This window comes from Strigops habroptila, chromosome 4, assembly GCF_004027225.2.
Source record: "Strigops habroptila isolate Jane chromosome 4, bStrHab1.2.pri, whole genome shotgun sequence".
In the NCBI taxonomy this organism is placed as follows: domain Eukaryota; kingdom Metazoa; phylum Chordata; class Aves; order Psittaciformes; family Psittacidae; genus Strigops; species Strigops habroptila.
In genome coordinates, this window is record NC_046358.1 from 69,303,439 (window position 1) to 69,326,904 (window position 23,466).

The 23,466-nt window shown below is 53.5% G+C and overlaps 1 protein-coding gene across 3 annotated transcripts in view; it reads right to left on the minus strand.

Moving 5' to 3' along the window:
* Nucleotides 1–19,246, minus strand: part of CAPN15 (calpain 15) — a 62,005-nt gene extending 42,759 nt beyond the window's left edge. The window contains exons 1-6 of one of the 3 annotated variants that reach the window (XM_030482694.1): nucleotides 19,123–19,240; nucleotides 12,943–13,303; nucleotides 12,686–12,851; nucleotides 9,607–9,647; nucleotides 9,011–9,063; nucleotides 2,122–2,441 (exon numbers count right to left, since the gene is read on the minus strand). In XM_030482694.1, coding sequence (XP_030338554.1) covers nucleotides 2,122–2,297 — 176 coding nt within the window. In that variant the 5' untranslated portion in view covers nucleotides 2,298–2,441; nucleotides 9,011–9,063; nucleotides 9,607–9,647; ... (1 more) ...; nucleotides 12,943–13,303; nucleotides 19,123–19,240. Of the gene's footprint in view, nucleotides 1–2,121; nucleotides 2,442–9,010; nucleotides 9,064–9,606; nucleotides 9,648–12,685; nucleotides 12,852–12,942; nucleotides 13,304–19,122 lie in introns of all 3 variants that reach the window. The other 2 variants (XM_030482693.1, XM_030482695.1) reach the window with 2 other exon arrangements.
* Nucleotides 19,247–23,466: the final 4,220 nt, after the last annotated feature.

The window sequence follows — 23,466 nt, forward strand, 5'->3', positions numbered from 1 at the left end:
AGAGACACAACCTCTTCAGTGCCCTGTGCCAGCTTTGCACTGGAAGTTCCTAAATCTCAGTGTTGTGCAGAGGCAAACTGGGACGTTCATCTGTGAGCTGCTGACACCTTCCCCAGCTCTGCAAGGAACAGAGGAAAACCAGCAGCGTGGAAGGAATAATCCCAGAATTCCAGACTGGTTTGGGCTGGAAGGGACCTTAAAGCTCATCCAATTCCAAACCCCTGCCACAGGCAGGGACACCTTCCACTAGACCAGGTTGCTCCAAGCCCCTGTGTCCAACCTGGCCTTGAACACTGCCAGGGATGGGGCAGCCACAGCTTCTCTGGGCACCCTGTGCCAGCGCCTCAGCACCCTCACAGGGAAGAACTTCTGCCTAAGAGCTCATCTCAGTCTCCCCTCTGGCAGGTTAAAGCCATTCCCCCTTGGCCTGTCCCTACAGGCCCTTGTCCAAAGCCCCTCTCCAGCTTTCTTGTAGCCCCTTCAGGCACTGGGAGCTGCTCTAAGGTCTCCCCTTAAGGAGCTTTCTCTTCTCCAGGCTGAACCAGCCCAGCTCTCTCAGCCTGGCTCCAGAGCAGAGCTGCTCCAGCCCTCGCAGCATCCCCGTGGTCTCCTCTGGACTCGCTCCAGCAGCTCCACGTCCCTCTTGTGTTGTTGCTCCAGAGCTGGATCAGGACTGCAGGGGGGATCTCCCCAGAGCGCAGCAGAGGGGGAGAATCCCCTCCCTCGACCTGCTGCTCACACTCTGGGGATGCAGCCCAGCACACGGGAGGGTTCTGGACTCAAGCGCTCACTGAAGCCGGGTCATGGGGAGCTGCTCATCGACCAACACCCCCAAGTCCTTCTTCTAACCCTGCAGGAAGGACCCAGCTCTGTTTTCAGGATCACTCTAAACCAAAAAGGACAAACCTCCCCAGCACAGACCACCAACGAGAACTGTGGGCCAGCCACAATGCTTGGTATACACAGCAATAGATGTTGAGAACTGCACAAAATAGCCTTTATAAAGGCTTCCTGGGCATTTCTAGGAACTCAAATCCATGACTGAGAGCAAAGACAACAGCTACTTGGTTTAACACTGTTAGAGGCTCAAGAAAGAAACTGAAGACAAGACTACAAAGGTGCAAAGTGTGATGGCACTTGCCTCAGAGTCTCCCAGAGTCATGCACCAGACTTCGTGAAGCACATTCCGGGACTCACAGCAGCAAAAAGGTGAGAAAATAGGGACTACACGACAGATACTACATGACCATCACAGCAAACGCTTCCAGTGGAAAGCCACAACAGCTCGGGGACACTCAGAAGCAAGCAGCAATTCCTAAAAGGCTAGCAGCTCAAAACAGATTCAAGCAGGTACAACCACCCACCCAGGCTGGAATCTACACAGAGCAGGCACCAGGCAGTGGCTCAAATATTATTAGCACAAAACACAGCAGCCTCTGTAGCCAAGCCCCCGGGCAGAGGGTTTTTAGATGCTTTTAACATACCTCTCAACCTGTCAGAGACTGAATGCAGGACACCAGCCCTCCAACATGAAGAACAATTCCTCACTGCAAGTGGCTGATGGGGAAGGGGCAGAGGCAATGACTTGGAGACGCATTTGAGGTGTTTCAAGGAGGGAAAGAAATTGAGGGGTGGAAACACTGAGCTCTTTTGCAGAGTAATTGTGTTCTGGTATGTTTCATTCCCCTGGATCTGGTATTCAAAAGCATTTCACCGCTTTTGTATGTAAACAGCTTCTCCTGCTGAGTTCAGAAGCTCTTGATACTTATCACCACCCAACCTGGAGTCACAATCCTCTGTCGTGATACCTAGTGTAGTTGGGAGGTCAGAAAGAAGAGGAGCCAATGGCAAACTCATTAAAAGAACAGAGATCCCATTCCCAGGCAGCCACCTGCACAATTCAGGTAAGTGAGGAATGCTGGGATGACTCCTGCAGTCTGTTCTGCATCACACAGCTTGGCATCACACACGGAAATCTGGCTCTAGCTTTCACGGGGAGCTGCATTGAGCCTCTGGACGGAAGGACCCCACACCCAACAGGATGCAAAGCAACTCATCTCCCAGATGCACCACCCTGGATTCAAGCAGAGAGGTAAGCAGGCTCCTTCCCCTCCTCCTTACCTTCGCACCCGGTGGTGTAAATGCTGATGCTGCCGTGTTATAAGGGCACTTTCCCAAACAGGGCCACTGTGACTACTCCTATACCAGCTCACGGCTGGGTGCCCGGGGTAGGGTGTGCTACTGAAGCCATGGTCCGACTCCGTCTCTGCGGCCAGCGATGAGGCAGAGCTCCCCATGGCTCCCCCCTACCTAGGCCACGCTGAGATTTATCCTAGGTTAGGTCCAAGCCAGTGGCATGGGTAGTTCGGGTGGAATAGGCGAGGCGCTGCGGCATGGGCTGCTGCAAAGATCCCAACACACTGGAGAAAGGAAGGTCGGTTCTGATCAAGAGTTGAAAGAAAAACAAACAAACAAACAAAAAATAACAAAAGAGAGAGGGGAAACAAGGAAAGAAAAAGAGAGAAAGATAAGGTATGATTTAAGCAACAACCCTCCAGTTTTAGAAGCCTATTCATGCATGCTCTGACCAGGATCCCCATCATGGTGATGGGAAGGGCTGTTTCACTGAATCCAGCTTTTGCTGCCTGGAGATTGGTCGTACAGGGGCTCTAGAAGAGGTTCTCCCCAGTTCAACTCCCCCAGGCAGGGGAAGCAGCCCCACTAGAGGAGGAAAGCCCAGCAGAAAGCCCTTGCCACCACGGTAAAGCAGGAGAAAATGGGACAAGCAAGCCGCACCTAAAGCCCAAACCAACACCTTGGGGAGCCACACACCCAGAAAGGTGATTTTATTCTGAGAGCTCTGGGCTCTGACCAGCTCACCAGGTTTTTGTTAACCTCCACTACAAGAAGTATGAGTGGATGGCTTGTGTGTGGCCAGGATGTTTAATTTTTCTTGCACATAAAATGAAATATGCCTCTTTTCCTGCTCCCCACTACAGGAAGATTGAAACTGGGCAGACTGGGTATCTGCACCAGTATGTTTTCCGTGGCTGTTTCACATAGTGCAATGAAACAGTTTCAGCCCAAGCCAGTTTTTAGCTGATACTGAGCATGCCCCTACTCACAGGGGCAGGTACTGTTCCTCCTTTTCTCCCTCTCTCTTTCCTACAGTTTAGAATGTATTCTTTGAGCACCTTCACAGTTAAACTATAGAAACATTCTGTGTCCTCCAGTACTCTCAGAAGTTAAACATGTCTCTCCTTAACAGAAAAAGGCCCGGCAATCGGGATGCATGTCAGGAGGAACGGATCAAGGGAACATTTAACAGAGCAAAAAAGAAGAAACAAGGAAGAAGAAAAAAACAGCGCAGCTGAGCTTATTCAATTACCCACCAGGATTTGAAGAGATGAATGAACAACAGACAGACCTTTGCGAAGAAACTACTTTGTGCCATAAAAAGGCTGAAACAAAGACTCCTAAAATACAGTATTTCAATCCCAGGATTGATCTAAGGGATCAAGAAAGGCCTTGACAGATAACAAACTCCCAAATGCAGCAGCTCAAGGAGCAGGTGCAGTTTTGCTACAAGCTTAATACCGGAATGTGCCTTCATTAGGCCATTAGCTGGAGAATGTCAACTGCTCTGTCATGGTCTCTTCTCTGCAACCTGCAAATCCTGGACTAACAAAATATAATTGAGGAAGAAAAAGCCCAAGAACACACATTTCCCTGCCGCCAATTTCCTCAGTTTAATTCGTCTGCCCAACAGCTGAGCATCAGCCAACACATCCCTATGCCGTGCTTCCCGCTACCTGCCCAGTAGCAAGAGTGCACTGATTTTTGCAGATCCAGCCAAAGAGGATCCCTGGCGCTTCCCCTCTCATTCCCTGCTATTCAAGCAGTTCATTTGTAACAAATCTGAATTTCTGCCTAAATGAAAGCCATGTGATGTGAGGGGAGGAGTACTTCTAAGTACCACCAACTCGAGCCTAGCTGGAGCGGTCAGTTGTCCCACACCTGCAGCTGCCCCAAGCCCAGCACTGTACATGCTCCAGCAAAGGCACAGGGCATGCAACTCCAAGACCTGCTAGCAGAGCAAACTCTGCCTCTCACCTCAAGGCTTGGGTTCCACTATGATAAAGTACAAAAATAAAGGCAAGATGGGTAGAAACACAGCCCTGAAGATTTCACCGCAGGCTGAGTGAAACAGAAGGCAGGATGCTCAGTTAAGAGTTTTCCCCCGCTCCAGCAGATCAAAACTGCCAAATAAAGCAATTCCACAGGCTTGTCCAAGGCCACTTCCTCAAGCGGAAAAGCAGAAGCTTTTGCCTCCTCCTCCACATGGAAACACCAGTTTTAGCTCACCACAACAAGCGAGAGGCATGCCTGCTGCCTGCATTACTGCTGGCTCCCAAGGTGTTGCTTGGGTCTCGGCCCATCCTCCTCCACCAGCTCTACACCAGGGACTCCAAGCTCAATGCAAATGCTGCACAGGGACAGGAGAGACTGGGAATCCTGCTTTAAAGCAGTGCAGTAAAAGCCCACAGTGGGTGGAGCTGGGGAGAGGAAGGGATCTATAAATAGGTGGAGGATAACCTAGCTAAGTCGTAGTGATCTCCAAGACAGTCTGGTCTAAGTGGGCTGCTTGGCTGGGAGTACTGCGTGAAATCGGATTTCTCCAGGCAAAGCAGTAAATCCTTTTCTTCAGGGTGACCCCTCGCGCCAGGTGAGAGCAGCCAGTGAACAATATTTAGGGGGCAATGATGGCCCAAGGAGGGGAGAGGGCAAACCTGTTTAGAACAGGAGGAGCAGCAGCATTACAGCTCAATGCAAAGCATGTACGTGCTCGCCATGCCATGCCAGAAAACGCCTTTGGCCAACACTAAGCAAATGAGGAGCCTGCAAGAAGGTGAGAATGGAAACTACACTCCAGTGAGGGAAGGGGTCAATTAAAGAAGCCTACAAAGAAGAAAGCCTTTCTGGCAGCACTCAGCCTTATTTCGGAAGAACTTCGCCCACTGGGCAGGGAGATGCCCGGGGAGATGTCCTGCAGGCACATCGCCCAGAGCAGAAACAGGGCAGGCTTCAGCTGCTGAAGGGGAGCAAACTGCCAAGAGCTCCTCTGCCTTGGCAGGAGGGAGCAGGATTTTCCTTCTAATTAATAAAGCACTGCTTCCACCTATCTAACCCAGAGAGGGAGCAACAATGTGAACAGATTGAAGTGTCTTGAGAAGGGTGGATCTCACTCATGGAAATTAACAGTTAAGCACCTTAGCAATATGCTGAGTTTGGATTTTGGTTTTCCTGCCCCTTGCAGCTGCAATAATTACCAGGTTTCAGCTGACACTGTTTAACTGTTCCAAAAATACTGCTTCCAAAACAAACGCAGATTTGATCTTCCTACCCCCAAGCCATGTGCACATGCTTACCCTGATCTGTTGTACGTGCCCCACCAGCACCTTGAGCATGGGGCACTTCAGGATGGCAAAGCTTCCACATGGAGGTTCCTCCTGCTGCTGCAGGGACAGCAGAGCAGTGGCCTGGATGCTTCCAGATAAACCCTCAAAAGCAGCCGGTTGTCTGACCCTTTGGGCTCAGCTCTTGTGTCACACCATCCCGAGCAAAGCAGGCAGGAAGGGTGGGAAGCTGGGTCTGCCCAGCCCCCTTTCCTTCCCTACAGCTTCAAAGTGGGTTTTGACTCTGAAGAGAGCAAAAAACAGAAAAAAAAAAAGGAACTATCCCATGTGTTCCAGCATTATCTAGGAGGTGCAGGATCAACTTTTCCTAGGATCCTCCTAAGATCAGCCCCAAGCTCTTCCTTTCGACGTGCAGTAGGAAGAGGAGACAGGTCCCTGTCTCTTATTTCTCAGCCTCCCAGACTCAGGGACAAGACTTTGTCACGTCATTAATTGCTCCGCTATCCCAACCTCTAAATAAAGTCACCTCTGAGCTACTCCCTTGCTCCAGGGAAGATCCAGGAATGAAAACGCAGCCACGCCACACAGCAGACAGCTCTTGTTTGAGGTGGTAGGCCAGCAGCTGGCCCAGGAAAAGGCACATCCCGGGGAAAAGCATTCCTCAAAGTTGTGCCCGGAGGAAGGTCACACAGGAGGAGGCTGCAAGTACCAGCCCTTCTCCTCCCTCTGCTGTCTGAACACCCCTGCCTGGGGGCTGACTAAGATGGGCTGGGACCTGGTATCACCCGCAACAGCAAAGGAGCTGTCTACTCTCTCTCGCATGCAACCTGCTGCCTGCAGGGAGAAATAAGGGTTCTTGAAGAGCTTTGAATGTCCCGTCCCCACATACAGCCCTGGGGACTGCAAGATGTGACTCACACATCCTTAAACACAAAGTAGTTCACTGGGGCAGATGAGTGCACCTGACCTGGGGCATCAAGCTGGAGGAGACCACTTCATACCTCATGAAGACCTGGCCAACCCTTGGCCCTCTGCCAATCTTGCCACCATGCACAGCACATCTCCCCACCTACCACTAAGGGACATGTGTGAAAACAGGGCCCAGGGTAAGCAGGGAGCAGTGTGCAGGGATGGGTAAAGTGCACAGCATGAGACATGTCAGCATAAGAAGGTTATAAAGCCCCAGAGGAGGTCAGGTATGGGATAACTAAAGAAGGATGCAGAGTGAAGACCTGGGGATGTGTCATGCCACCAATCAAGGAAAAGAAGCTCAAGCACTTGTGGGCACAGAAAGCGATACACAGCCAGCTCCCAGCTCCACACAGCAGGACGGCCCAACCGGAGGACGTGCCACACCAGGTACCAGCAATTACCAAGCAGCACACAACTTGGATTCACCAGCCTGCAATAACAGAAGCAACCCCAGGGGAGGAAGGATGAACAAATTCTCCTCTTTCACAAGGCAGAGGGGAGAAGAGCAGCCAAGCAACAAGACATCCACCTCAGGCAAGTGCAATCCAAGATGTTAAACACTGACCCAGCAAGAGCTCTATGGCTCCAGTGCAGCAAGAGCTCCCGTGATCACCCACAGGACCCCTGTGCAAAGCAGACAAGCAAACAGGAATGCTCTATGTCTTGCAGAAAGCCGGTGTCTTGGTGACAAGAAACAAAGTTCTGCTGCTCTTTCACCCTGCCCTCACCTGCCAAGCCAGCACTACAAGGCAGGCTGAGCACTGCAGTCTGGCAGGATATTAAGGAGTCAGCAAGTTCCAGTCCTTTGCAAAGCTTCTGGCAGGGAGGGATGGGAAGGTCTCCAAGGACAGACTGAGGCATAGGTATAACAGGAAGGATGGGCCAGTGTTGGCACACTCAGCTGGGATGTGGAAGGCTATTTTAGCCCTCATGCTCTACCACAGAGCTTCCTGTGTGCCTCAGGGCATAGTCCTGGCAGTGGGGAAGTGTGCCTCGCCTCCCAGGGCCAGGAAGTCTCCAGGTTCACAAGGCACTCGGATGATAGGCAGTGCTGGGAGGACAGGGAACATGGAGAGAAGGGTAAAACTTGCCCACCCAAACCTTTGTTTTGGGGCAGCAGGGCTGAGAGCAGAGAGGGCAGTCAGATGTTCTGGCCTTAAAGGAAACCTGGGGGATATGAAGCTCCAAATGAGCTATTTTCCAAATCAGGTAAGACACAAGCTTGGCGCACTGCTTGCAGAGGTATCAGCAAGGTATGAGCTGCCTGGATTTCCAGATGGGCTATTCATGAGGTAAGAAGATAATTTAACCTGAGTCCTAGACCAGCACCAAACAGGACCTCACACTTCATGCTATGCTTTAACGAAGCCCAGAAGAGCAGCGCAGCTTTCTAGCCACAGACATCAACATGCAAAGGCAAGATTGAGTATCTTTACCTTCTTTCAGCTGCCTTGAAATTGGTTCTGGCCCAACTTTAACACAGAAGAAACTCATACACAGCGGCTGAGTTGGGCTGAACTGCAGTTAGTGCCCAGCACTGACTCTTCGTAAGTATGCGGGCAGAGGAAGATGTGTCCAAAGCCTGAAGTGAAAGATTGATAGGAAAAGTAGATTTATTGTAGAGCCAACTTAGCCACAGAGCAACTGCCATCAAAGTCTGAAAAGTTTCCTCTTCTCCCTTGCACAGGATGCTGCAGAGCAGTGATAGATTATCCAGTGAGCTACTGGAAATCTAGCACGGTCACTTTGAGAGAGGTGATGACAGAGATTTGAAAGGGCCATCAACATCTTAGTTACAAGCTACAGGGAGAAAAAGAGGGAGAAGCAGTAGACAAGAAGGTTTCTTCAAAATAAGGGTTAACTTCAAACCCCATCTCCATTGACAACCGAAGAGCAGGAAGGTCCTTTTCTGAATAAGCATGTAAAATGGCAACAAAGGCACTGCTGAAGAAGGGTCTGAAAAAAACCCAATAAAACCCAACCAAACCTCTAAAACCCAAGCGCTCTATTAAGCCAATTAACATTGCTTCAACAAAGTGCAACAAGCTGCTTGTATCCTCTGGTTTACCAGCTAATTGTGGCTGCCTTTGAGTGCAGTGTTAACAAAAGCCTGTGTGGGCTGGCATGGTTTGTCTCATTAGCAACATCGTGGTAATGCCACAGAAAGAAAGACAAGGGCAAGAAACAAAACAAGCCAAGCCACAGCACCCAATCTGGGGAAGCTTCACCAGCAGAGCTGATTTCCAGATCTTTTCCTCCCTGTATTTAGAATCCTTGTAGCAGAATTCTGTCATCCAACTCAGTCCACAGCCTGCCCCAGCTAGAAAACATGCCAGGCTGAAAAATCCCCTCGACACACTGCCTGCTGCGAGCAGTTTGTTATAAAAACAGGAAGCTTTTACTTGCCTGCTACCAATATGCTATAGATTGAATGGGAAGGAGCAGAAGCAGGGATGCTTTGCAGGAAGAACACACACACGGGACTCTTGCCAGGAAAAATGCATCTTGAGTAACACATGTGCTCTTAGTTTCCTCTTTCTTTTTTTCCCCCAGAAAGGTTTAACTACACTCTGGGTTACCCAGCAGCAATAAAACATTTTTTTCCCCCCTTTCTCACTTACAGCGGAGTGTTGATTGGTAAACAGCAGATCTTCCTGTCTGAGGCTGTGCCAGCCTGTGCAGAACAGAACTGTTGTTATTGCACATTCACAGCTAGAGATAAACATGAATAAGAGCCACGAGTAAGAGCCAGGCACTGGCTCTTCAATACACTGCTTTATCAGGTTCACCTTGATTCAACTGTTTCTGACAACATCTCTCCTTCCTGAAGGGGCAAGATGGCACAAGTAGCAAGGACAAACATTAAAAAAGCAGCAGTAGCACAGAAATGGCTCTTCTGTACTTGCCAACATGCACAAACTGCACAGCTCAGAACTCCACCTGCATGTAAAACACTCAAAAGCACAACATAGAAATAAAGGGGCCCAGCAAAACCAAACTCCCCAAAAGAAGCAATGGAAAAACAAAGTAGCTTTCAACACGCTTCTCAGGACAAATCTGCATCGAGAACCATGACTGCTGCAGGACATAAAGGTTACAGAGAACCAGAGAAATTGCAAGTCATCTCTCATCTGCAAGATGACACTCTGCAATGGCACAAGTACAATAAACCAGCCCAGGAAAACTGGATACTGGAGGTCAGAGGAGGGTTTCTAACCTCTCAAAGAGCAGATCTCTGGAGCAGCTGCTCCAGAAGCACTGGGGAAATAAAGCACAGAGTTAGTTCCTGGACAAGTTCCTGACCTGCACAAGATGACTGTCTTCAGCAGTAGGGAACTGGACTTGATGACCCATCAAGTTCCTCCCAATCATCCAGCAAGCTGAACTCAGAGGGCCACAGGTGCCCAGGCATAGCACAAACGTGAGGTCAGACCCAAAAGGACACCAGGGATTTTATCTTCAGATCATGCTAAGCTGACAGATAAGCAGATGAAGAGCTGGCCACTGCAGAAGGGAGGGGAACAAAGTTGCAGCAAGAAGCAGAGTCACAGTCAGCGAAAACCCTGGGCACAGACCTGGAAAGCAAAGTCTCAGAGATGGAAAGTGGGGGAGATGTCCCCTGAGCACACTGTCCCCACACACTCCAGCCACAGCTTTAATTCTAACACAGATTAGACAGGCAGTAAATAGGTAATTCGTCCAAACCACATCCAGCTGCATCACTTGCTAGAGACAGCTCCCAGCCTTCACTGCACTGTCCTGCCCAAAGCCATGTGGGCTCTTCATACAAGGGCAGCAGTACCTGAGTGTTTCCTTCTGCCAGTTTTATGCAATTTGGCCTTTCCTGGCTTTAACCAAGTACCATGTCCCAGTTTCCAACCAGCTGGCCTAGATTTAAACCACCACACAGTCTCTGGCTGTGCCTCAGGCAAGCGCAGAGGTAGGATGAGCCTGACAGACAACAGTGGCTTTTGGCTTTTCAAGGACAACCAGGACATAAAAGCAGAAGAATCACTGAGAAGTGCACAAGAGGCTGCCACCTTCCCTGAGAGCACAGGGAACCGGGAAAGCACAGGCAACGAGGAGAGCACACAGGAGGTGGGACAGGCAGAGCGAAACCCAGGGTGGGCAAGACAACAGTTCCCCTTTTAGCACAGCTCAGTGCAATAACCTAATGGAGAAGCATCACGTTACTGCTTACCCCTCTCCACCTCCTGATCACCCCTGTAACTGTCCCGGGCTACCCTGAAAAATGTGTGAATGCATCAGCACGCTGATGTTGGTTATTTCTGTCAGGAGATGATACTGTAATTGAAATTCATAGAATCCCAGACTGGTTTGGGTTGGAAGGGACCTTAAAGCTCCTCCAGTTCCAACCCCTGCCACGGGCAGGGACAACTTCCACTAGAGCAGGTTGCTCCAAGCCCCTGTGTCCAACCTGGCCTTGAACACTGCCAGGGATGGGGCAGCCACAGCTTCTCTGGGCACCCTGTGCCAGCGCCTCAGCACCCTCACAGGGAAGAACTTCTGCCTCAGATCCCATCTCAGTCTCCCTTCTGGCAGGTTAAAGCCATTCCCCCTTGGCCTGTCCCTACAGGCCCTTGTCCAAAGCCCCTCTCCAGCTTTCTTGTAGCCCCTTCAGGCACTGGGAGCTGCTCTAAGGTCTCCCCTTAAGGAGCCTTCTCTTCCCCAGGCTGAAGAAGCCCAGCTCTCTCAGCCTGGCTCCAGAGCAGAGTTGCTCCAGCCCTCGCAGCATCTCTGTGGCCTCCCCTAGCTGGTGTTAACACCTGATACAACTGAAGTGATCTGGATGTGACAGTGCCTGACACTATGATACTCCCCTTCCGTCATCAGAGCAGCTCCACTGGTTCACTGCCTCTGCCACAAGCAGCTCCTCTTCGTCTACACTACTACAGCTGGAACTGTAGGATGTGTTCAATTACACAATGCCTTAAGCAATATTTGCCCATGAGAGCAGTTATTTGAACAAATGTAACGATCACATGAGGAAAATGCTGTACTTTAACATGAGAAGGCTGAAGTATAATGCAGATGCTTTGAGTAAGAAGCTGCCTTTGCTACAGCAAAGCCAGCCCTACCAGGTGTCCACCATGACAGAGCTGGCTTCTTAACCAAGAGCTGCTGGCGGCACCCTGAACCCCAGTTAACCCAAACAAGCAGATGGAGAGGAGACCACATCACAGGAGCCCCTCTCAAATGCCTTGCGAGATATATTGAACTGCCTTAGCCTCATGGGATGCTACAGACTCCAACCATCCCTCCACCAGGCTCTGCTTGCTAAAGCACCTTGCACAGCAAGGTCAGGCAACGGAACAAGGGCGTTGCACACCTGCAGTAGCATTCACAAGACACTCCAAGGCTGCACCCAAACTGATCCAAGAGCAGGAATGTTACTTTACCCCTCCCACAGTTGAGAACTAGCCATGGCACTGGTCTCAGCCCACCCCTGCCTGGTGACAGTCACCACTCAAAGACCACAGAGTGGTCTGGCTTGGCTGACCCTGAACTGAAAGAGATTCCTGCAGACCTTCTGCAGCAGCTGGACACCAAAGGCACATCAAGACTCAGCTAGCGCATAAGCAGACCAGATCGGCCAACACACAGCACAGTGGTGTCCATTCCATTAATCCAAAGCCCTGGCATGGATAAGGCCACATAAGTCTGGCTCATTTGAATGCATGGACACCACCATCAGAGGTTCTCCTTCAGTGGACGCACAAGCGTAACCTGAAGGTACAAGCTCAATCTGGCTTCCCACCACCTCGTCTTGTCTCTGCAGAGCAGGCTCTGCACCACTAGCCCAAAGCAGCCCAATCATGTAAGGCATAATACAGTCATTTCCCTGGTCCCAGTCCTGGGCTGGGAGCTACCACAGCACAGTGGTGACTGCAGGCAAAGCAAGGCAGAGATTCTTAGATTAACCGATTTCCCTGCCTTTGCACTGCCTCAAACACCCCCTGGGGCAGTCATGCAGTTTCCACAGCTTAGGACTGCAAGGTCCTGGAGGACCCCACATTTTCTCTTCCACTCTTACAGTTTGTTCTTCACCATGAGAGAACCAGGGGACACCAGTATCCCCACCCATACGAGCACGTGGCCTTCACACGCAGCGAGGAGAGGGCAACTCTCAAAGAAGGATTCAACACAAGGAAAACAGACGAGAAATAGGCGTGCAAGACAAGGAAGTGGGGTAACAGTGCTTACAGACCAGAGAAGAAAAGGTCTTTTTTTTTCAGCCCCTCCCAGCCCAGCCCAAAGCCAAAAAAGCCTCTCACCCAGCAGGGTTTCTGCTCTGCAGGTCCAATGTCCAGCCGATGTGAAGTCAGCCGGGTGTCCCTGGAATGGAGCGGCTGCTGTTGGCACCAGCAGAGTGGCCAGGGTGGAGGAACATGCTAGATGCTCTCTGCACAGCCTGCTAAGAGGAGCAGCTGCTGCACCAGGCTGGAGGACAGAGAGGAAAGGGAGCCACATAAGAATAAATGGCTGCTCAGACCCCAGGCTGCTCAGCATCACACCAGCACACACAACCAACCTCGCATCTTGGGTCACTTGCTCAGCATCCACTCGAACGCAGCGCTTGGAAGTGTCCGTGCCTCCTGCAGCATCCCGGGCTGAAGCTCAGTCCCACCGGGAGACAGGAACCCGTCTGCTTGTGGGTCAACTTTGACCCTCCCCTCGTGGTTTCAGAACCTTTGGTGGTGACTTTCTGGTTCTGTTCCCACCACTGGCCTTATCCCCTGCTTAGCATCCTGGTAGAGCTGTCGCCATCCCAGGTAGCACACCACCTCTGGAGCACTGCAGGATCTCAACAAGGAGGATTCTGGACAGCAGCAGGATAGGATCTCCCAAGGGGTCTGGATGTGAACGCATGGATGACTGGAGGGGCACACTGCCTGAATGATCAAACACAGAAACAGATGTTCATTGCTCCACATCGCCAGGGCATCATTAGCACTTACATCTATTGGCAATTCCAAAGTACAAATTCCTCTGATGATGCCAAACGTGCCCATCCCACCTCTGAATGGCACGATGTTTGAATAGTTGCCTCTGCAAACCTCCCTCCCGCAAGACATTTCCTCTTCCCCCTTCATATTCTCTGCTCCTGAAACAAGGTGTTTTAACAAAATTCATACTTTGTGAAAGTGCTGTCTCCTTTGGGACAGGCTTTTATCAGACGGAGCACCAAGAACCCTTGTCCATAACGACTGGCTCACCAGCACAGTCTCATTTGCTCCGTTTTAGATTGGGGAGGGAGCAAAAAAAGCAAATAAGGATTCAGCCAGAACAATGTGATCATTGAGCCTCTTTGGGAGCATGGCAGGAGCACCAAGAGCAACAGATCTGGTTCTGCCTCACCCCCTCACCCTCTCTCCCACAGCCACATGGTGAGGTGCAGCATGGTGCCTCTGGGGTAGGTTATGGTGAATTCACAAAGAGCTTTTCTCTTCCAGTGCTCTGCACCACTGAGGTTTCCAGACAGTGGAGAAAAGACAACCTATGGTGAGCACCTGGACACGTGTTGCTAATGGAGTCAAACCAGCAAATGAAGAATCATAGAATCCCAGGCTGGTTTGGGTTGGAAGAGACCTTGAATCTCATCCAGTTCCAACCCCCTGCCACGGGCAGGGACACCTTCCACTAGAGCAGGCTGCTCCAAACCCTGTCCAACCTGGCCTTGAACACTGCCAGGAATGGGGCAGCCACAGCTTCTCTGGGCAACCTGTGCCAGCGCCTCAGCACCCTCACAGGGAAGAACTTCTGCCTTACAACCTGAACTTTCCCTGTTTCAGTTTGAACCCATGACCCCTTGTCTTATCGCTACAGTCCCTGATGAAGAGTCCCTCTCTGTCATCCTTGTAGGCCCCCTTCAGACCAATGGAGAACATTATGGTGCAGACAATAGACACCACTTGGGGACCAGTAAAAAGTAAATTAGGGGCTGATTAAGGTTCTAAAGAACCAATCCTGATATGTCCAGCCCAAGGGTCTGCACAGCACTGGCTCCATCAGGACCTCCAAGCCCACAGCATCTCCAAGGCACTCCTGGAAAGGCTGCTGAGAGCTAGAGAGGGAGTAAGACAAACACCAGATGATGGAGAACCCATAAATGCCTACCTGAGCCTGTGTGACACCACGTCACTGCTCCTGCAGGAGATGCGTTCACATACGCATGGACTACAAAGAGAAACTGCTTAACATTCGGCAGCTTAACATAAAGCCTGTGCTGTGCTGCAATTCCAAGGACTGCCCCAGCTCTGCCTGCTGGCACGAGTGGTGCGGGCAGGAGACCAACACGGACGAGCTGGAGAGCAAGACCTTGAGCACATCAGTGCAGAGGCTCTCTGGAGAGCAGAGCTGCCGCAGCGGGAGGACACAGCCCAGCACACAGGGACTCTCGTGCCGTGTTCCCACTTCCACCAACCAGCACTAACACAGCGGAGGGAACTTGTTGCCCAGCCAAGCTGCCTGAGAGTTGGCTTCTCTGCAAACCTGTTTGTTACAGAAGGACCTTCTGCTGTCAGAAGAACACAACACAAGCTGGGAAGCTGCCTGCAATCTCCTCAGTCCTCAATAAACCCAAATCATCTGGGAACAAGATGCCAAAGGGGAAACTTTGGTGTCACAGGAAGCGCCACATCAGAAATGCGGCTGGGTGATATGACCAGAGGGGAAAGACAGCTTTTGGTAAGGTCTTGGTCTCCATTTCACCAAAGCAAAGGTGAACTGATACCCCTGGAGCTTTGGTAAGGGCTCCAATCCCAGGTGGGCTGAGACACCAGGCTGGCCTCCAGACACAGAGCACTCACCACCCCCCTCTGATGCTACTCAAGCCCGCAGCATTCAGTTCATGCCCTGGCTGGCTACAGAAGGGGCTGCACCACAGGAACAGAAAAGATATTTCTTCTTTTATGAACACATATTAGGGTTTACACCACTGGCACAGGGCAGAAGCATGCGTTTGTAGAGGAACAGAGATGGTGCTAATAGCGCTTTTAACATACAAGCCTAAAGAGCTGCCTTCAGTTTTCAGAAATCAAACTTGATCATCTCAAGCTGGCAAAAATAGCCCCATGTTCCCTCACGTTATTTTCTTTTCAACTAGGCAGGGTACAGCACAATAGGAAATATCAGCAGTTATGTATTCAACCTCCAGAAACCCAAAGGGCCAATTCGAGCAACCCACGGCGGCTTTCCAATCTTCCCTGATCTATTTGCTGGAGTTGGAGTGAAAAGCAAGCTGCCCTCGAGCCATCCAGCAAACTCCACGTCCCACTAATTACAGCCATATAAATGTATTATCTTGGCTGTCAAACAGGGGCTGCCTGAGCAGGACGACGCTCTGCAATGTAAATGCACGAAAACAATTGCTCTTTCTGCTGGTAACACATTGCTTTGGATCTGATTTCCTTTCCAGGGCTCCCCCTTCTCCCTCTGCCCAGGCACCAGAGCAGCAGCAAGAGGAAATGGCACACAAAAACCCTCCTCATCTTTTAAGCCACTGAACACGAGCAAATGTTGGGAATGGCATTGGCATTTCCTATCAGCCAACCTGAAAGCTGCCAGTGCAGAGGGAAGGGAGCTGTGAAGGCAAGAGTTAAATGTGTCTCGTGTGCAGGCAACAACCCCTCTGCCTCCCTTGGTCTGCCTCAGCTGCCATTGCTAACTACAAGGCAAGCATCAGCATTCCAAATAGCAGGAATTCATTAGGAGCCTGCTCCTCCTTTCCTTGCTCTGTGCTGGTGGCCTGGGAAGGGCTGTGCGTGCACACAGGGTCCAACAGCTGCCAGCAAGGCTGAGGCACAAGCAGGCAGATGCAGGAGGCTGCGGGGAGCAGGCATGCAGCACGCCACGCTCCGGAGGTGGGATTATGATGGAAAATGAGGAGGAAGCCACTGACTCACCTGTGCCACCCGCATAAGCAGCTTTCCCCAGGCTGCACCATACATGACCTTTCTCAGAGCCCCACGTTCCAGAAAATCAGCCCTTCACAAGGTTCCTCCCAGCACTGCGCGCTAGGAGAGAGCAGCAGGACACCGACTGCCCAGACCCCTCCTCCCGCCCTGCAGCCAGAGCCCTTCACTCCAGCTTCCCCCTGCTTCACCACAGATGAGACCAGAGGAGGCCATGGAGATGAGATGCTGCGAGGGCTGGAGCAGCTCTGCTCTGGAGCCAGGCTGAGAGAGCTGGGCTGGTTCAGCCTGGACAAGAGGAGGCTCCTTAAGGGGAGACCTTAGAGCAGCTCCCAGTGCCTGAAGGGGCTACAAGAAACCTGGAGAGGAGCTTTGGACAAGGGCCTGTAGGGACAGGACAAGGGGGAATGGCTTTAACCTGACAGAGGGGAGGCTGAGATGAGCTCTTAGGCAGAAGCTCTTCCCTGTGAGGGTGGTGAGGCCCTGGCACAGGTTGCCCAGAGAAGCTGCGGCTGCCCCATCCCTGGCAGTGTTCAAGGCCAGGCTGGACACAGGGGCTTGGAGCAACCTGGTCTAGTGGAAGGTGTCCCTGCCCATGGCAGGGGGTTGGGACTGGATGAGTTTTAAGGTCCCTTCCAGCCCAAACCTGTCTATGATTCTTATGAATTTCAATTACAACATCATCTTCATTTCCCTCTGCAAAGCTCTGGTATTCTGGCATATACCAGACTCTCTCTGCGTGGAGAGCCCAGGAGAACGGTGGGGGTGTCACTGCATCTCACGAGGGTGCCAAGCCCCTCCATGGGGTCACCCAGTCCTCCTGCCACTGTCAGACAGTTCCGAGTCTGGGCAGGATGCCCAACCTTTTTTACATGCAACTTTAGCAGTTTTGGTTTGGTTTTCAGTATTTTTTCCAACTTAGAAGACATTAAGCCTGGCCCATGCCTCGGGTTCCTTTATGCACCAAGTCATCAGGCTCAAGGAGGCTGCTTCCTTTCCTGCCAAGGCAGTATGGCTCAGCAAACACAGCAAGTCACATCAAACCTTCAAAGGCCTCTCCAGCCCTCCAACCCCACCCGGGAAAGGGAGCACTGTTGGGTCTTGCCTTCTGCCTCCAACTGCTAAAGCCTTGGACACAAACAGGAGCTGATGCAACTTTAAACGAGTTAATATCCCCACATACATAAAATCACAGCAATTTGAACCATGCCTCTCTGATACACTATGCCGCCACAGCCCGTTCCTCAGGCAGAGCTCAGTCCTGCTCTGGTTCACTCAGGGGCACCAGCCAGCCAGTTTGGCACCGGGGCTCAAGAAATGGCCACGTAAAAACCAACAGCAGCGTTGCAGGAGGCTGGTCTGTCACTCGGCCACCCTCCCACCACAGGTCTGCTCCAGGTTAGGGAAGGTGGCAGCTTGCACAGCCCTGAAGCACAAGTCCCTGTGAGTCCTAGGCGACAACATGCAAAGTATGGCAAGATCTTGGTGCTCAGATCAACAGGGGCTACAGCCTTGGATCTGCAGCCTGTCTCCACCAGCTTGGACCTACATCGCTCATCTCCATCTCGGTTCCCTCCAAACGCATCTCCTGGTCTCCGTTACCTCCTGACCAACCCATAGCAGCACACCACCACCACTGCTCCAATGCCCCTGGCCGTGTGCAGTGAGCACTTCTCAGATAACCTTCTGTCCGACCATGAAAACCCACCCATCCGCATCCCGGCCCGCAGGCCTGCGGAGCGCTGAGCACCAGCTGAGATTCCAATCTGGAAAAACACTTGGAGGAAACACTCTGACATTTCAAACACAACATGCACATTATCCCATCTCCCTCAGCAGTTCACCAGATGACCACCCCACAATGCTTGTCTCCTGATGCTTGGGAGGGAAGGGAGGTACCCCAGCAGCAGGCGCAGGAGGGGGAGAGGAGAGCTGCTCAGAAAATGGAGAGGCTGCCCAATGTACAGAGCCTTTTCATCCACTGTTACAGACTTCTGCATCCAGGATCTGGAAGCTGACATGCCTTACAACTGCAGCGGAGCTGACATGCAGTAAAATCCAGGGGTCTTGATGAGGCACCAGGGCCCAAACAGCCTTAGGATGCTTCAGAGACCCAAGCGTAGAAGCCAGCCAGCCGGTTCTGAAGGGCAAACTCCCCAATGCTCCAGAAACTCTGCACAAACCCCTGCTTAGCCCGGAGCAGACGGATTTCTAAGCTGGAGGTTAGAGTGCAGACCTGAAGGACGGGGGCTCTGACGTGCTCCGGCCCCGGAGCTGGCCCGCAGCAGCACTGAGCCCGTGTACTGCCATAGGCGAGGCTCAGCTGGCCGGAGGAGACCCGGAGGCTCGCTCTGGCTGTGCCGAGCCCGGCGCAGGCAGGCTCAGTGCTGCAGCGCGGGGACCCGCGAACCCCCCCGGCCCCCCACGGCTGCTGCGCGGCTCTCAAATGCATTAAACCCGGCCGGGCGGAGGTACGAGGAGCTCCCCCCGGGTAGGGCACACCAGCAGTCTCAGAGCCCCGGGGCGGCACTGCCGGTTCCCCGGCTTGCTCCAGCACCGGGACCCCCGACACCGGCCTCCAGAGCCGGCCCCCGCCGCCCCCTCGGGCTCGGGCCCAGCGGCAACAGGTAGTGCGGGGCGGCCCCGGGGGGTGCCGGGGCCCACCCGGAGGGTACGGCCGGGAGAGCGCCCACCCGGCGGCGCGGGCGGGAGCCGCGGCCCGCGGGGCTGCAGTGGGAGGCCCCGGGCGGCCCGTTCCCGCCACCCCCGCGCTCCCGCCGCCCCCCGCCACCGCTTACCTGGGGATGGAGGGGCCGCGCTGCTGCTCGCGTCCCTCCCGCGGCCCCGCACTTTGCCGCGGGCAGAGCAACTTCCACCCGCTCCCGCTCGGCTGCTCCGCCGCCACCTTCCTCCCGCTCCGCCGCCGGCCCGGCCTGCCCCAGAGTCCCCGAGCCCGCCCTTACGCCGCCGCCGTGGCGTAGCGCCCTATCCCGGCCTCCGGGCGCTACGGCGCGGAAACGGCGCAGAGGCCGTCGTGAATAGCGCGGGGGGACTACAAACCCCAAGGGGCGTCGCGCGGGGGAACCGGAAGGCGGGGAGCGAGCGGGGCGGGCCGGCGGCGAGCCGGGACCGGGGGAGCGGGGCTGAGCGAGCCCCCCGGCGGGAGCGGGGCGGGCGGCGGCGAGGCACGGCCGGGAGCGGGGCCCCTGCGCGGCCGGAGGACTACAGCTCCCGGCGTGCTTTGCGGCGGGAGGGGGGTGTCACCGGGCCGGGGTCGGTGCCGAGGGCGGTGCTTCCCCGGTGCGCAGGCCCGGGCCGAGGGCCGCAGCTGCCCGGGGCTGGGGTGCGGAGGGAACGAGGCTTCGGGTGGGCAACGCTGTGTGCTCCGAGGCGACGGCAGCCCCCCGAGCCCCGGCGTGAGGAGATGGATGAGCTGGGCTGGGGCGGCCCCGGAGCAGGGAGCAGAGCCCCGGGCTGCGCGGCCCTGCCCCTGCCCGGCACACCCGGCTAATTACAGCTCGTAATGAGCTGGCGGCACTTGAAGCGCGCTGGCGCTGGCACTGAGCTGCCTCAGTCCTCGGGCGCTGTGCAGCCGGGCTTGGGAACAGCAGCCGTGCCAGCGGGGAGAGCGCAGCCGGGCCTGGGCGGCCCCCAAAGCGCTGCCCCGCGAATGCAGCCCCCGGTGCTGCTGCGCGTCAATCGCCTGCGGATCACAGCCCCCGCTTCGAGTTCACGGGCGTGAGCAGCTCCCCGTGATACGGTTCAGTGAGCCCATGACCCCCCCCGTGTGCTGGGCTGCATCCCCAGAGCGTGAGCAGCAGGTCAAGGGAGGGAATTCTCCCCCTGTTGCGCTCTGGGGAGATCCCCCCTGCAGTCCTGATCCAGCTCTGGGGCAACAACACGAGAGGGACGTGGAGCTGTTGGAGCGAGTCCAGAGGAGGCCACGGAGATGCTGTGAGAGCTGGAGCAGCTCTGCTCTGGAGCCAGGCTGAGAGAGCTGGGCTGGTTCAGCCTGGACAAGAGAAGGCTCCTTAAGGGGAGACCTTAGAGCAGCTTCCAGTGCCTGAAGGGGCTACAAGAAACCTGGAGAGGGGCTTTGGACAAGGGCCTGTAGGGACAGGCCAAGGGGGAATGGCTTTAACCTGACAGAGGGGAGACTGAGATGAGCTCTTAGGCAGAAGTTCTTCCCTGTGAGGGTGCTGAGGCGCTGGCACAGGGTGCCCAGAGAAGCTGTGGCTGCCCCATCCCTGGCAGTGTTCAAGGCCAGGTTGGACACAGGGGCTTGGAGCAACCTGCTCTAGTGGAAGGTGTCCCTGCCCGTGGCAGGGGCTTGGAACTGGAGGAGCTTTAAGGTCCTTCCAACCCAAACCAGTCTGTGACTCTATATGACATCCCAACCCACCCCCTGCCAGACTCACCTGTTGAAGCAGCACCTTCAAACCCTCCCACCCCACTGAGATGAGAAGTGGAGCAGCTGGTGCAGCACTGCTGAGCTTGGGGTGCAGGGGTGCTCCCCTCCTGCTGTTACAAGTGAAAACAGGGAGCAGGACCCCAGATGTGGGGCAGCCAGGCTGGGCTGGCACACACAGATGTGAAATAAACAGTGGTGGTTCCAGCAACAGCAGCATCACTCATAGCACCACACTTGGAGGTGGGGTTAATGGTTGCTGAATGGAAATGGACAGCTGCTTAAGAGGGAAAATGTTATCTTCAGGCCGTGGGACTGGTCCCAAAGGGGACCCGAGGCTTTCTGTGCAGGGAGTTGTGATAGCCACATCTTGTGAGACCCATCAGTTGTCTGTAAAGACAACATGGGGACCCTTGTTCTAAAGGGTGGACCAGGGGAAGAGTCATCCCCCACTGCCCCCTGGGCTGGGGAGATCCCAGGGCTTGGTGCTCTCCCAGCCTGTGCCTGTGGGAAGCTCCAGGCAGGTATGCTGGAGATGGGTGGATGGGTGCATTTCCACCACAGTGATGTCCAAGACCTTTCATCATCTCAATTACTAAGCTTGTGACACGCTTAGACACCATTTGGTGCCTGCACATTGGCACCAGTGCCACATGAAGTACCTTGGTGTGTCCAAGATGTCCACGCAAGCCCACCACATGAGACATCTTCATCCTTGAGATCTTCAACCTTATGGAGCAGCGCTTGGAGACAAGGATCCTCAAAGCACCTAAAATGTTTCTTCATATGTGTGGGCAACTGAATTAAGCCCCTTTTGTTATGCATATGATTAGTAACTGAGATGTAAGAAGCATCCCTGGGTAGCAGGGAGTGAAGGAGGCAGTGATGGAGTCATTGTGTGCTCAGTGGGGGGTTCAATATTTTATCTACGTGGCCTGAAAAAGCCTGCTGCTGCCATCAGCTCTTCTGGCATTTCAGGGGAGTTCCCGGCTGGAATCACATTATCAGCTTGGCCGTCTCTGTTTGGAGAATAAACGTATAAACCTAACTTCCCTTGGGTACAACGCGATTTCCAGCAGTGGCTGAATTCCAGCTGTTAGGAAGTCGCATACACTGGGGTTCACATCACCTAATTTTAGGTGTATAAACTGAGGCATGTAAATTGTACCATCACATCTTCATCTGTGAGCAATGGAGAAAGAGGGAGGGTTCCACTTACTGCAGGTAACTGCCTATTTGTGTCATTGGTTATAAAGAGAATCAAACATTCACTGACACAGCAGAGCATCGATAGTTCAGGGAAGTGCATCTGGGAAAGGAATGTCTGAGTAGCACTGAAAGCCTCGCTGGAGGCAAGTCAGGGTCATCCCCTGCTCTGCCCTGGCCAAACCTCATCACATTATCACCAAAGCCAACCCATCTCCTCCTCCACCTGCTGTGTCTTCTGGAAGGACTCACTCCATGGTTTTCCAGGGGACTGAAGTGATGCTGTGGCTGCCCTGTGTCACCCCAAGCCTCTCAGCAACAGTGCAACTTGCTTCCCTCTGGTCACAAAGGCTCTCCCAGTCACCATGACTTGCCAAAGTTGATAGAGCAGCTCTGCAAGAGCATCAGCCAGTTCCCCCAGCACCCCAGGCTGCAGCACCTCCAGCCCCACAATCAAGATCCAACAAGCAAATGCCACATGGATCCTTACAGCTTCCCCTCTATGTCAGTGTAGACACAGGCTCTGTATCCTCAGCATCTCCTCCTTTGGTAAAGCAGTTTGCCAGGGATACTGTGTGGAGTGGGAGGAACTGAGCTGAGCAGGAGCAGAGCCAGCTCGCCCAGCATGAAGGATGGGATGCCCAGGGGTGACAAGGACTGGAGGACACATGGGGAGGCTTCTTGGCCAAGTTCTTGCAGCCAGTGCTGGAACCAGCAGCTCCTGCTCAAGGTGCATCAGGTGGGAGGGAGGAAGGGCCTCCCAGTCCTTACTCCTCACAACACCAAGCTTGTCATGGGCACTTCCCCCATCCTTACCCCAGCTCGGGACTGGCCAATGGCTCTTTCCTGATACCTGCCCTCAACCGTCTCACTTGCAGCCTGAGGAACAAAGAGGTTCCAGCAGCTCTCCCAAGGGCTGGGCAGAAAGTCATGGCCCAGGTCCATCACCTCTGAGGGAGAAGGTCATCCTCTGTGTCTCCTTCAGCTGCTTGGAGTCTCCTTGGAGGCTTTTTGCAACAAGACAGACGTGACTCTTGACTAGGTATTATGTATATGTGTATCTATCACTGATCAGAGCGATCTTTTTTAGCCAGGAGAGATCTCAGAAGGAAGTTACGTAGAAGTTGTAGTGCTGCATGTTCCTATGTGTAAGGTGCACACGTGTGTGTCACGCAGAAGACATGGAAGGGAACAATATTGTACAACCCCAGGCGAGTTTTGGTTTCCTTGTGGAGATAATGCACCCCCCCATGTAGCACAAGAGGGAAACAAGACTCAAAGAATTTGAGGCGTGTAACTGAGGCCGAGGCCCCAGGGAAGAGCCACGCTGTATTTGTGGAGAGGCACAGGCATTGCAGAGGTCCAGCACGCTGTCACCAGGGTGGTGTCTTACAAAGGGTGTCTGCCCCTCCTCGCCGAGCACCATGTGCCATCTTCTTCAGTGGGATGGACAAGGCGATGGTGATGAATGCTCTTGCTGCAACCGCACAGGGACATGCTCTGTGTCCTGAACTGCCTTTGCTGGAGG